Here is a 14051-nt window from a genome sequence, read left to right as displayed (position 1 = left end):
ACCCAGCTTAACTTTCACGGCTTGAGTTAAGCAGCCCATTCCCAGCTTTGCATCGGTTCAGAAGCTGAGAATGTTACTTAGACAGGGACAAGTTTCTAGCAAAGTTCTGACCAAAACCCATCCTGACAACAGTGACTGGGAGCAATCTGCTGCTGGAATTCAGGTTATTCTGATGTGAGCATGGAGGTTGTGTGTGGTGTCTCTGACAAGGTGGCCTGGTGTAGGGAGTGATGGGTTGAGCATGGCATGACACCGCTGATAACATGTATTAGAACCTTTGGAGGGTGTCGCAGGTGAGAGATGACATCTGACTCTTTAAGGCTGCCCTGGCACTACCTGAAAAAAAGATTGTAGAAGAAAATAATGCAGTATGGGGAGCTGCAGGCATTTTTCTACCACTTGTGTACCTGCCTGTTGTCGGGATCCACTGTCTGGAACAAGTTTTAAATATACTATCCCTTAGCCCTACTTTTGGAGGAGTGTGAATGCCTCTGCTAGTAGTAGAAACTCTTAATGCACTCTGTGCCTTCTACAAGCTAGCTTTGTGTCCTGCTGCTCCCAAAGGAAAGAGGATCGGTGTTGGGAGGGTTTGCCTAGATTCTTTGAAGCTCCAATCTATGCAGGTCCTTTGAGTGAGTTCTGCACAGAAGGGGGTGATTTTCTCTTTCTCCTCAAATATACATACTCCTCCTCTTTCTTTTTGCTCAGATAGGAAAAAGTCATCATTTCTTATGGCATTATGAAATGAACAGCAACATCTAGACCAACCTGGCTTCGAACTCTAAAGACACACCATGTTTTCTCCCAAAATCTAGGAGTCAGCTGCCTAAGCAGCAGTTGCTTCAAGGTTACTTCTGAGCAGACATAGGGAATTCTGAAATAATGAAATTATTTAAGTCTACCTGAAATAATGAAATTGATCTCCCTGAAATTTTTTTATTGTTTTACAACAATGTGAAGGTATCTTCTGAAATACATACCGCTTGGATCTCACTATAGGATTTCATGTTGTTCTTATTTTATCCAGACAGGCTCAAATAGGAGAAAAAATAACTATTTATTTAGCAGTGTTTGTGTTGCTGGACTTACTAGTTCTTAGGATTAGTAACTTTCCCTCAAAGCTTCTGGCTTTATCAAACCAGTCTAATGGACAGTAAGAATTGATTGATAGAACTGAAGCAACATTCAGTCATTACCTTATTTCTTTCAGGACATGCTGAAACGAAGGAATCCTATCTAATAAATCTCTAACATAGATTAGTCCATATGTTGTAGTAAAAGGTACATTTTACATTTACAAAAGGTTCATCATTAATGAAATCAATGTTTGGTAATTTTCAGTTAAGTCACTGATTAATGTCTATAGAATAAAACCAAAATGTTTGTAAAAGACTAACTGCTGCCTAATATCAAGACATGTCTGAAAAAATGAGAAAAATCATTTTTTCTTAAACTAAACTAATATTCGATATCTGCAAATTATACCTTCCCCTTTCTCTACCTCAATTTGCTGTTCGTACTGTTGACTACATGCTTTGGACAAGCTAACAAGGATGGAAAAAACCTGTGTTGTTTTGGGAAGGTGAAGTGGCATGAAAAAAACAAGAATGTAAGGCTTGTTTCCATCTTCGTCTCACATAGCCATGTCCTGCTAGTCACACAGTGTTATGAGCGCTTGTGGTGGTGTCTAGCTTAGGATTTGTGGTGATGTCTGTATTTTTAAGGGTAGTTTGTGGGGTCCTTTGATCTATTTCATATGATGATGAAAGTTAGAAAAAACACTCTCAAAAGCAGCTTACAGATCTTGAAAATATTATCCGAGTTCCCTAAAGGGTCAGAAATCTTGTTGGTAAGAAAAAAAACTAGTTGGGCCTCCTTCTGCTTCCCTGACCTAACAGTTATAGTCAAGAACTGTTGGAGAGCTTAGGGCTCTGTAAGGCATCGTGGAGAATTTACTGCTTATGAGATATGAAAAAAATTTATTAAAAATCAGAACAGCAGGTGTCTCTTCAGCTTTGTTAGTCTGTCTTCTGGTGTAATCCTCCTCATTCTCCATTCCCTCCCATTCTGGGTAGGCTTCCTGTTGCCTCATGTCAGGGATACCTGCGTATTTAAACTACATGTAACTATGAAACATGGAAGTGAATAGTGCTAATACTATGGTAGAACAGTGTTTATGTGGTCCCTTTAGGATTAATTTTGTACCAGATCTTGCTTTAATGGTATAAAAACTACTAATATTTTTTAACTTCTTTATTATGGCTGGTTATAAAATGATGACTAGGCATTTAATCATTGTAAAATAAGCTATTTTAGAAATTTGCCTTGAATCAAGGCAAGGTTCTTACTGTAATTGACTTACTGTAATTTGAACACTGATGTTTACTTTTTAGGAGAATCTGATCTTAATGGAGCAATAACAGAAGCAGGAAAAACTTATGAAGAAATTGCCAGTCTTGTAGCAGATCAGGTAGGAGTATTATGAACGTATTGGCATAGCGTGTACAAACATATCACCTATTTGCATCACTTCTGACTTTCCCTCTTTTCTGTTAAAACATAACTGCTAGTGCTGCAGACCAGTTAAATGAAATTACTATTAAGACTTTTAAATGCACGGTCATCTTTTTTTCTACTACGTGTCAGCTTTGGGGGGATGTGATGGGAGGCTATTTCTTCTGGATCAGAAAGATCATATTCTAGTTTCTAAACATACTAAAATGATTACTTCCTCTTTAAATGTGTTTTTTTTTTCTGATGTCAGTGAGCTGTCTTCATTACTGATACAAAAGAATGAGATTTAATCAGTTATAGGGTTTCTACCTTCCACCTGCATTCCCCAAATGTCTACAGGATCCAGATCTTGCTACGTTTCATTGTCTTGAAATGTAATTACCTGCTTCAGTAAAAATCTAGCTTAAATAAATCCTCTTTGCTGTCAGATTCAAGTCATAAATTGATGTTTAGTGTATTAACTTTACAGTCTCCAAAATGCAGCTCCTCTTGATCTCAAGCTTGAGTCTGGAAGTTCTTAAAACAGCTTTCCAAGTTGGCAACTAAGGAGATGCACCTGTGCGTGTACATACCTGTATATGTAAGGAGATTGTTGCTTAATAGTGCAGTTGGTAGGACTGGTAACTCCAGTGAAAATTTGAGGCAAAACCCCACTTCATAAGCTAGTGTTGAGTAAAACAGAGGCATCTGCTCACTGGTGCTCGGTGCTTTACTCCAAAGAGCTTATATTTTAATAAGGACCTTCTTAAATATGAAAAATTTGCAACAAGCAATAAAGATTTTTGGTTGTTTTTTTTTTCTGTTCTTCCCTTTTTTCCCCTCACCCTTTTTTTTGGTATCACAGTTTCTTTTCTGTCACGTTAATATGCCACAGATAGTTTTACTAATATTTACACTCTGTTTATTAGCCAAAGAAAGATCTTCACTTTTTGATGGAAACAAATCATGAATATAAGGGATTTCTTGGTTGCTTCCCTGACATCATAGGAGCTCATAAGGTATGTGAGGGGCCTTTCCTTTTAAGCGTTGGGCAGTAGGAAGATCTACAGCAAGAAAAGTGGTGGTATGGTATGCTACATTTGTGCAGCAGCCTGGCCCCTGCTTCCAGAAACACTGACAGATTCTGTGAAACTGGCCTGTTGATTTTTAAAATAAAAAATACTTAGAGGGGAGGGAAGCCAGAAGTTGAGATTTGAGAACATCCTAACTTTCTGCTGTAGTAGAGCACTAGAAGCTTCATTATTTTCTTTAGGTTAACTTCATGTCCCAATATGGTGAATAACAGTAGTGTAAATTCGTAGTATTTGAGTCTGAGATGGTAGCTAATACTAAGCCATTGTAGGAAAAACCATGTATGCTTGCATGGCTAGCTTACTGATATGTGATAATAATCATGTGCTGCTTAGACATTTCTTTGATACTAAAAAATATAGAGATAATTGATACTAAAAAATAGAGAATAGGGCTAACTTGGGGAGGGGAGGCAGAACTATCAGCAACAAAATCCAACCACTTTGTTCTCTGTTTCAATATGAAACCCATTGAATAATAAAACAATAGATTTAGCCCTTGTGTCTGGTTTTGTCTATTATGCTTTTTTTTTGGTCCTAGAGTTTTCCTTAAGTTCATGTGCCAGCTGTAACGTATTTCAGGAAACTAAAAATGTTGAGGTATTAAACAAGTACTTAACACTTGAAGTGTTAAATGTATAAAACAAGAACATACTTCTGGGAGCAACAAAGATAAAAGTATATCAGATTTGTGTATTCTTTCTTCAGGACACTTATGGTCCCTCATCCCGCAGAATCCTCGGGGAAAAAATATCATAAAAGGAGAAGAAATGTTTTTAAAACTCAAAACATAAGCGTACTGCCAAGAGATGTGTAAACAGATTCTCTTGAACGTTGTTTGGCACAAATGCATTGTGAAGGGGGAGGCATTTCTTTTTATGCTTGTTGCTTATGTGATACAAGGATTTTCCTGAATCGAAAGTTATAGATTGTAATGCATTGTCATCTCTTGGAAATTAATTTATGTTGTCTCACCTTTTATAATGTGCAAATAAGATTCTACAGGCATTTGAGAGTTTGAGGCTTTTGGATGTCTGATATGTTGGTCAGTTGTATTTTGAAACTTGGTCCTTCAGTCGTTTCTATATATAACCTCATGTATTACTGCCTTTACCAAACTCAGCTTCCTAGTGACTGTGTTCATGCCTGTGTTTGAAATTATTTTTTGCAAGCTGCTAGGACTCTTGAAAGTAATAGAGTGAAATAACAAACTTCAGATGAAAATATGGGAAGGCAGAATCGGTCATTTTGCAGGTATATGTATGTGTATAGCGTGCAAGCTCAAAGTGTGTCCAGTGGCGTTTTAGATGACTATAAAGACCTTTAAGTTGGCTACTCTTTTAATCTCCTCTTTTAATCTTTCTGCATTTGGTTTCTACAGGGAGCAATAGAAAGAGTGAAGGAAAGTGATAAATTAGTTGCAACCAGTAAAATAACGCCACAAGACAAACAGAACATGGTGAAACGTGTGAGCACCATGGCTTATGCACTGCAAGGTAAACCAAATTTGGGGCTAAATGGCAATGTTGTAGACCTCTGAAGGACATCTCTTAAGTAACAAACTTTGAAAGAGAATCTTTGTTCTACTGGGAATGATAAGAAGAGCTAGGCGTAGGTTATGTTTGTGTGTTTGGGTTTTTGGTTGGGGTTTTTTTGTGGTGTGGTTTTTTTTTTTTTTTTTTTCTTTGTAACCTGCTTAGGTTTTCCTAAAATTGCAGTTTTTTTCCCATTGTTTTCTTTCAAATCTCATATTGTTATTGCAAACGATGCATGTTTTGGCAATGCAATTAAAAAAAGAAAAAAAACCAAAACAAACCCAAACCAAACAAAAAACAAACAAAACGAAAGAATCAGTCTGGGGTGGCTGATTTTTGATTTTGAAATGATAATGTCTCAAAGAGAAAGCATAAGCCCTGATACAGGTCAGTTCATAACATGCGGAAGTGTTTTTCTAACTCATGGTTTGGTCAGACATGATCCAGTTGAGATTCATGTTCTTGTGGATAAGATTTTATTTCCTGGATGTTCTTTGAATGAACGTTTTCCTCTTTAGGTTAGAGATGTTGTAAATGTGAGACATAGCACACTGCACTTGAAAAACCAGGGAAGTGAGGAGTCGGGGCTCAGTTCTGCAGGGTATCAAGCCCTTAAGTGCATCCTGTTACTGATTTCGGTGGGACTACTCATTGCTGAGGGAATTCCATCTTTTTTAGCTGACTTAAAGCCAAGAGGACTCAGTATTTTACAGGACCAAGTCAGAGGAGCACACAAAATTGATTTTAAAAACAAACAGGAAAACTCCCCGCCCCTTCCTTCCTGGTCACAATGATGCAAGAGGACTGTGCTGTATAAGTGGTAATCATGGAAGAGACCTCTAGGATGACTTTCACAATCTAGAATATTTCTTCTCCCTCTACTGGTATCTCAGAATATATGTAACTTTTAATTTCAGCCATAAGCTGTGATCTGACAAGAGATGCAGAAAGTGGTGAAAGGTGTTATGCGTTCAGTAATGCTGTTTCTCAGGTTTCTACTGAAACAGCCTCAGTCAAGAATGGGTCAAACACTACTGGCTGTATCTTTTTTGGAGCTAAATATTTACAGCTGTGGCTTACAACTTGATATCTGTACCCTTGGAAATTTGAATGTCGTAACCAAATTCTGTTGCAAACACTTCAGGAAAAAGCAGTTACCTCAGCAGGAGAAAATCCTGCTTGTATTCTGTATCAAATCTTTGTACACCTCAGTACTGTAACAAGAACCTGGCTTTATCCAGGAAGCATCCATATTTTAGCAGTGAGTAATTGACATCCTACCAATTTTACAAACAGTTCCATCATAACTTGAGTGCTGCAGGCAAAACGGGTTGCAGAAGCAGACCAGTAACGGTACTGGCAGGGCTGGACACTGATCTTGTTGCACCGTAACTAACGTGAACTGAGTGAAACTGTTCCCAATTACAAATGCTTCTCTTAAATAATTTGCCTCCTGGGTCTAATTGCAGCCGAGATGAATCACTTCCACAGTAACCGGATTTATGACTACAACAGTGTCATTCGTCTCTATCTGGAGCAGCAGGCACAGTTTTATGAAACGGTAAGGTGTGTTTTATGTTTAAATAAATAAAGAAATAATAAATAAATAATAGGATTAAATAAATAATAAAACTTAATCATAAGTTTTATGAAAAGGTAAGGCACTACTTCAGTGCCATTTTCCTGGCACACTGTACTGCTACTTTTATAAGAAATACTCACAGTACTCAATCTTTTTGTATGAGCCTTTCCCAGAGAGCAGAAGAATTGTACATGTAAAAAAATAAAGCAGGAAAGAATGAGTTAAAATAACGTTTTCCTGTAGATACTATCCTATGTACATGACTATGTAATGTAGGTCATATTAGACCTATTAGACCTAAAAACAATGCTGAGAAATGTTGTTGATGGCTTGATTTTTTATTTTTTTTTTAATCTCTCAATGCCAGTACTAAGGTTACAAAGAATTTTAGTTCTGTGATGTGCAGTAAGAAAGACCTGCTGTACTGAATACAACAATAAACCGTTTGAACGAAACTTCCCTCTCATGGGACAGGAGAATGAAGGGAAGCTTCTGTGAATTAAAGGCTGATGTATACAGCCGTGGGGTGGAGGGACTGGAGTGGTTTAGGTGACTTATTAAATACACTAACTCTGAGCATTTGACCTACAACCTTAGTTTTCATTTAACATTGTTCTTATGCATTTATTCCTTGTGGGTTTTTTAAATGAAACCCAAGAACAAATTTTTTAATGTGATACGCTGGTAAAACATGTGAGTTTGAGTGTGCTGGAACCTGGCTTCTGTCGCTTTTAAAGGAGTAACATAAGCAACTGGTTGCCTTTCACAGCAGTAAAAGCTGCCAGTGGGGCTTCAGAGGTATCTTTAGTGAACAAGAACTTCAGGTCCCCCCTCAGGTCACCTTGCTCAGTTTCTCTGACACATCTGATGGGGTTAGGTATAGGTTTCCCCTTACCTTCTTTCAGTCTATCCTAGTTGTTCTGGTTGCAGCCTCAGCAGTCTCCTTGTACCAGTCCTCCCTCCCCGAGTACAGGGACCAGATCCATGCTTACCTGTGGGGTGCCGGCTACCATGAGAGCTGTGGGGAGAACACAGGGGCTCTGTTCTGATGTGGGGCTTTGTTTCAGCAGGGAAATGGATTTCGTGAAAAATCTGGCTTTATTCCTGTAGCCCTCCCGCATAGTGCAGTGCTAGATAACCTAATTGTAGGCAGGCTGACAGCCCTGCCTACAACACTTTCTCCAACACAACCTGAGTGGTCAAAGCACAAAATGAACCAGGCAGAAAGTATGTATATGAGAAGAAAAGTCTTTATAATGGAGTGGTTTGAATCCTACATACACAAAATCTGCTCTAAAAACTGCAGGTTTTCAGAAAATGAGGGAACAACTCATCTAATTTCTTAACCTGCAATTGTATTTCTGTGTAGTGTGAAGCAACTATATATTTAATACGTTCTGTTTCTTTGTTTCAGATTGCACAGAAGCTGAGGCAGGCACTCAGCCGCTTTCCTGTGATGTAGAGAATAAGGAACAACTCCGAAGTGCTTTTCTGATTTGGGGGCAATGCTAATAAAAACCTTGTTAGACTTTGCCAGCCAAAAGCAACCCCAACAACAGCAAAAATCAGTTGTAGAAAAAAATAATTATTTAAAATTTTACTTTATCAGCCTAAATCATAAGATAAGGTTCTCTTATCTTGAATGCTCTCCCATTTGTATCATTATTTATATAAACACAGCTAGATAATGCTGTTGGTTATAGGGATCTAAATTATGAAACTGATATGTTGCCATGGTCTTCATGCAGACTTGTGTCTATTAGATGTTCTTCCAAAAACTCTTAATCAACATCAGTTACAAATTTGTTTGTTTTTTTTTTTAAGTGGAAAAGCAGACAAGCTTGAGAAGATGACTTTAACACTTGTTATATTCAGCTCAGCGCTCTAGTGATTCAGCAGCCAGGAGGAATTTTATTCGTGAATGTTTCTGGTACATGTTCATGATAATCTCCAGAATCAACACTTTGTTCTAAATTTTGCTTCCCGTTCGCTGCCATGGCATACTGCTCCCATTATGACTTCTGGTAAATACCATTAGTTCTTCCCTTTCTTTTTTCCCCTTCTAACTAAATCTTGCGCTTGTGGCACAACACGTCAGAGCTTATGTCAGGCTCTTTCTTTCTCGCTATGCACTCTGTAAGGAGATAAGTACAAACAAGGAAAGAGCCGTTCAGGAAGGTGTGAAAAACAGTTTTCCATACCAGCACTTTGACAACCCCCCAATGTTATGTTGTAAGGCACTGGTGTTCCTCAGTGCTGTACAGGGCCAGCTTCCCTTTTACCCCTCTGAGAGTTTGAAGTGTTTCAGCAGAGGGGATACTGCCACATATAACAAACTAATAGAAGTCCCCAAAGTCCAGCTAAGCTCAGGTCTTCATGCAGTAGTATGGTGTGCTGTTGGCTCGGGTTAACTTTTTGTTACCTCTAATGCAAACTAAAAGGTGACAAAAGTACTGAATAACATCATTAGTTATCACACAAGCTGTGCTTTGATCATCATCTCTTATCAAGTGGCCCAGTGTCCTCTTTCATGCTACTGAAGTATCATTTGAGGCCTGGGCTTTTCAAAACAAAAAAGCCACCACTAACCCTCTTCACAATGGGCACCAACTTACAGTAATTTCATTTCATGCCGTAAGCAAGCAGGAAAGCCAAAATGCAGTTTCTGCTAAAATGTGCCTAGAAAATGAACATTTTAGCAAAAAATAAAATTTTTTTAAAAGGCATTTTTACTAATAAGCCATTCAAAGTGATGGGTACAGTCTGCTGGTTGAATAGTTGCCTTATTCTCTTTTGCATAGGTGTTACTTTTGTGTGCTAGAATGAAAATCTGGGTCTGCCTGAATAACCTGAAACCAAACCAAACAAGACTAAGCCTAAGTCTAGATGCCTTTCCGTGTCACGGGTTTTGTTCACGTTTTATAAGCCTTGTCTTTTTCTCCTCCCAATTTTAGTTCTTAGCTTCCAAAATTCCATAGCGGTGTTGATACAGCCATTTAAATATGTACAAATTGTAAAGAATGTGTATAAATGTTTTACACCAAATGTAAGATCTGCTTGCATGTAGAAGCAGCTTATATAATAAATTGTTACAATGTGTATAGTAAATTCTGAAATCACTTTTTCAAGCCAGCATTTTTTTAGCATTTGTATATTCACTTTTTGGTAATGAAATCTCTTTGTAACAGACTCTTACTTTGGGAGGGGGAAGGGGGGGGGTCTTTTTACCAATCTTTAAATAGCTCCGTATGCACTAAAGTTGAAGGTTCTTTATCTTGAATAGATTGTTTTGGAATCTAAGTGTAAGCTGTGCATTCCCAGTGCAGGGAAGCTATGACAGTAGCAACTGTGTCAGATGCAACATTTTGGCAAAAAGAAAAACTGTTTAAAGACTTCTAGTAAAATGAAGTTAAACTGATAATAAATATTTATGTATATCCGCCAGACTATTTTATTTTTTTCTTTGAAATCATCACGTTGCTTTTTAACAGGGTGATGCAGTAGGAGGCAAATCCTCCTTATAGCTTTTCAGCAGCTTACACACACTGGCCAGCTGAGGAATGAGAAAGCATCCATGTGTCTTCCATAAAGCAGGCATCACAACTGAGCAGTACAATAGTGCTAGTGACTGCAAACCAGCAAAGGCTACGGGTATGTTGTAAACTTTCATTATTCAGGTCAGCCCAGCTTGTGGTTGATGGAACCGTCCTGACTGCAAATAAGTAGTAGAGCACAGTGCTACTGTGTATTCCTGGCTTTGTGTAGGCATGGTGTTGACCCAGAATAGAAATTAGATTGTCTTTGGTATTTGTTTTTTAAATTAGACATCAATAGTGGCATAGTTAGGTTGGGTGAGTTCGGAGCAACAGAAAATCTTCACACTGAAGATGCAGTCATAAAAGAAGAATAACCAGTTAGAGTAAGACTTGAGCAGTGCCCTCCTGAATTTCGTTCGTCTTAGCTGAATAATTAATCTCTGGAGCATCAAAAAGCCTTAATACAGTTTCCTGGCTTATGCTTTTCTTTGAGGGTGAGACAAACACTGGCATTATCCTGGTGACTTTGTAAAAGACATCAAACCTAGCTGTTGGGTTTAACTTCATATTTTAATTGTTTGTTCCATTACTGCTAAAATACGAAATTAATTTTTTAACAATGAAAGTGTAGCTATACAAAGGGGAGTGTTATCTGTATTTCTTGTCTGCAGTTAATCCTACGTGGGATTAGACGGCAGCAGCAGATTTTGTTGTTGCAATATATGGTATGTTTTATATGGTATTGTTTACTGCAATTAAGAGTATTCTTCAATGCTATAATGAGGCCTAACTTTGCATGGATACTGACATTTTTACATTACTGAGCAATTTCTGTTTTCTATGACAAAGTAGTTGAGAAAGTATTACCATAACATACACTTTATTCTGTCAGTTCTGATTAAATAATATATATCAATTTTACTGGTACTAAATCACCTCTCCTATGAAGAAAGGGTGAGAGAGTTGGGGATGTTCAGCCTGGAGAAGAGAAGGCTCTGGGGAGACATTATTGCAGCTTTCCAGTACTTAAAGGGGGCTTACAAAAAGATGGGGACAGACTTTTTAGCAGGGCCTGTAGCAACAGGACAAGGGGTAATGGTTTTAAACTGAAAGAGGGTAGATTTAGACTAGATTTAAGGAAGAAATTGTTCACAGTGAGGGTGGTGAAACACTGGCACAGGTAGCCCAGACAGGTGGTAGATGCCCCATCCCTGGAAACATTCCAGGTCAGGCTGGACGGGGCTCTGAGCAACCTGATCTAGTTGGAGATGTCCCTGCTCACTGCAGGGGGGTTGGACTAAATGGCCTTTAAAGGTCCCTTCCAACCCAAACTGTTCTATGGTTCTAAACTTAGTCTGAATTATTTTGCTGCACTAAACAAGACTAACAGCCTTGTAAAGAGAGAGAAGCATCTCTTGTGCTGTGGTTTAGTTTGGCATACACCGGACACTCTGCCAGTCTGTATTGGCCAAAAGCACTCCACAGCCTCGTGGTGCGCGGCTGTCCGCAGTGAGCAAAGCACCCGCTAGGCTGGCATCCTGCTGTAGCGCTTCACACCGAGACCTGTGAGCATGCACCAGGGGAAGGTGAGTTGTGTGTGGGACTTCACTCAGTTGTTTGTTTCACTCTACAGCCTTTCTGTACTCTTCTGTAACTCTTCTGATAAAATTAGCACTAATTAACAAACAAGTACAGAACAGGAGAGGTAACCATTTGGGCAGAAAACCTCCTTTTTTTTCTGTCTAAAGAATCCCTAACAAAAATGACCTCACAGCATTAGAAACATAAGGACTGGCTGGAGACCAATCCACCCATCCTGTAGTGTGGAAATACCATTATAGCCATACTATTTTAAAGGACATCTAAGTCACAAATCACTTTTTCTTGGAATCTTGGAGATTCCACAATATGCCCGCATAGCCCTTTCCAGTAAATCAGCATGCTACCGCTTAAAAAGCTTTCCCTTACATACATCATCACTTCTCCAAATTGTGTGTATATAAAATGCTACCTCTAAGCTTGAGTTTTCATTAACTAGAACAGTTAACCAACCTATCTAATAATTTTTATGTACTAGAAGTCTTCCCTCATGTTAAAGTGTATCACCTTTCTTCCCCAGGTGCATAAAGCGAATCTGTTCTCTTGCTCATGCCAGTCCTGTTCAGTCATGCCAGAACGAGGATTGTCGTTCTCACCCTTCCAATGGTCACACTGCTGGCTTGTCAGTTCACGGTATTAATGCCCATGTTGCCCAGCTGTGTTGCTGCCTGGCTGTGTAACTTCCACACAGTGGTCAAATGCTATACGTAAAGCTTTGTGCATTGTGTGCATATCACAAATGAAATGGAATTCCCAACCACATTTTCAATTTGTAATACTTGGTTCTGTCTGTATTTGCAACCCAGGCCTAGCTAGGGTCATGCAGGTTTTTCTGCTTTTAATCAATATACGTTATACTCCAATTATTTAATAGACTTTTAGTGTAAGTTTTCAACTTTGTTTATGCCTATTTAGTAGTCACCATATTTAGAATACATTTTCTTGAATTTCTTCTGATATTTGAATGTGAGAAATTTGTCCAAATTATTTCTAAAACCCTTTTGTTTGCATCTATATATCCCCTGTTAGGCTAATCTTCCAGTCAAAGGAGACTATTTGACTATTTACACAGATTCTTCTCAACAAACATGGATTAGCTGAGTTTTGCCTTTTTTTTTTTTTTTTTTCTTTTTCCTCCCCATGGCTCTTTGCACATCAGTTGTGACTTTGGGATCTTTGCAGTATCTTTGCTGACACAAGTCAGTATCGTTGGGATACCGAATTTTAACCAACATAATTTCCTTGTTTTATAAAAGTAAAAGATGCGTTTGTCTATTTTTAATCTTCTGGGCCTTTTAATCTTTCCTAACTGGTCATGCTTTCGTAAACTATCATAACTTTTTGCCTTCCTTCAGATTCCAGCTAGTACGCCTACCTCCTTCCTGCTGAACTTTCTGAACTCTAGGGTCTTTGTCCTCTAGAGAGTTAACAACTCTTTGCTTCAGGATAAAGTTGATTAGTTTCTTTGAATGGGTCCTGTCAATCTGAAGCCAGCTTTCTCATGTTTACTAAACACCGTTCTTCTACAGCCTTTGGCTGTATTATCCTGTTAAAATATGATTAAGTCACACATTTTTCTGTCAGGGCTGAAGGAAGAAGATGTATCATACTATTTTCCATTAACAGCAGACTTTTTGTACTCTAAGTTTTCCTCTTACACCTAGCATCTTTAAAGACTATTCACTCTTGAAAATTATTTGCTAATAAACTCATTTTGTCTTAGCACACATTATCAATTTAAGGTCACTTTTCATTCACATTGCCTTCTGCTGCAATTAAATCTCAGTAGGTCCAAATCTAAAATTGTTACTCTTCACTGGTATCTTTTATCTTCTGAAATGTCATTCTGAAATAAACAAATAATTTGATGAATTGTTATTCCAAGAAATGGTTTTCCTAAAAATATATATAATGAAGTAGAATATTAAAGATGTAATTAAGTTGCTAGCTCCAAGAGGTTTGTTAGAGGTTATCTCTGCAGGATAGCAGCAAATGGTAGGAGTATAAAAATAACAGAAAATGTAGAAAGATTGTAGGGACTTTTTAAAAAAAAAAAAAGTATGAAGTGGTTTGTTTTCTTTTGAATTGTATGTCAGTTATTTGACCTTAGTTATTAGCCTGTCCCCAAAGACACTCGCCAAGAGCGAGGAATAGGGGACAAGTGACATATGTGTATGCACACACATAGGACTGTGCAGCACTTGTGCTAATGAGG

The 14051-nt window shown here is 38.2% G+C and overlaps 1 protein-coding gene across 1 annotated transcript in view; it reads left to right on the top strand.

The window, feature by feature from the left end:
• The window catches only part of SNX9 (sorting nexin 9), a gene marked incomplete at both ends in the record, with an annotated part of 48857 nt that extends 40694 nt beyond the window's left edge, over nt 1-8163 (top strand). Inside the window, 5 exons of the mRNA XM_081998541.1 lie at nt 2394-2470; nt 3423-3512; nt 4966-5080; nt 6589-6680; nt 8116-8163. Of these exons, the coding sequence (XP_081854667.1) occupies nt 2394-2470; nt 3423-3512; nt 4966-5080; nt 6589-6680; nt 8116-8163 (422 nt within the window). The remainder of the gene's footprint in view (nt 1-2393; nt 2471-3422; nt 3513-4965; nt 5081-6588; nt 6681-8115) is intronic.
• Between the last annotated feature and the right edge of the window lie 5888 nt (nt 8164-14051).

The sequence above is a fragment of the Phaethon aethereus genome (assembly GCF_964289735.1).
Source record: "Phaethon aethereus genome assembly, chromosome: 3".
Lineage (NCBI taxonomy): Eukaryota > Metazoa > Chordata > Aves > Phaethontiformes > Phaethontidae > Phaethon > Phaethon aethereus.
Note: the sequence above shows the minus strand (reverse complement) of the source record. Positions and strands in the feature narration are given on the sequence as shown.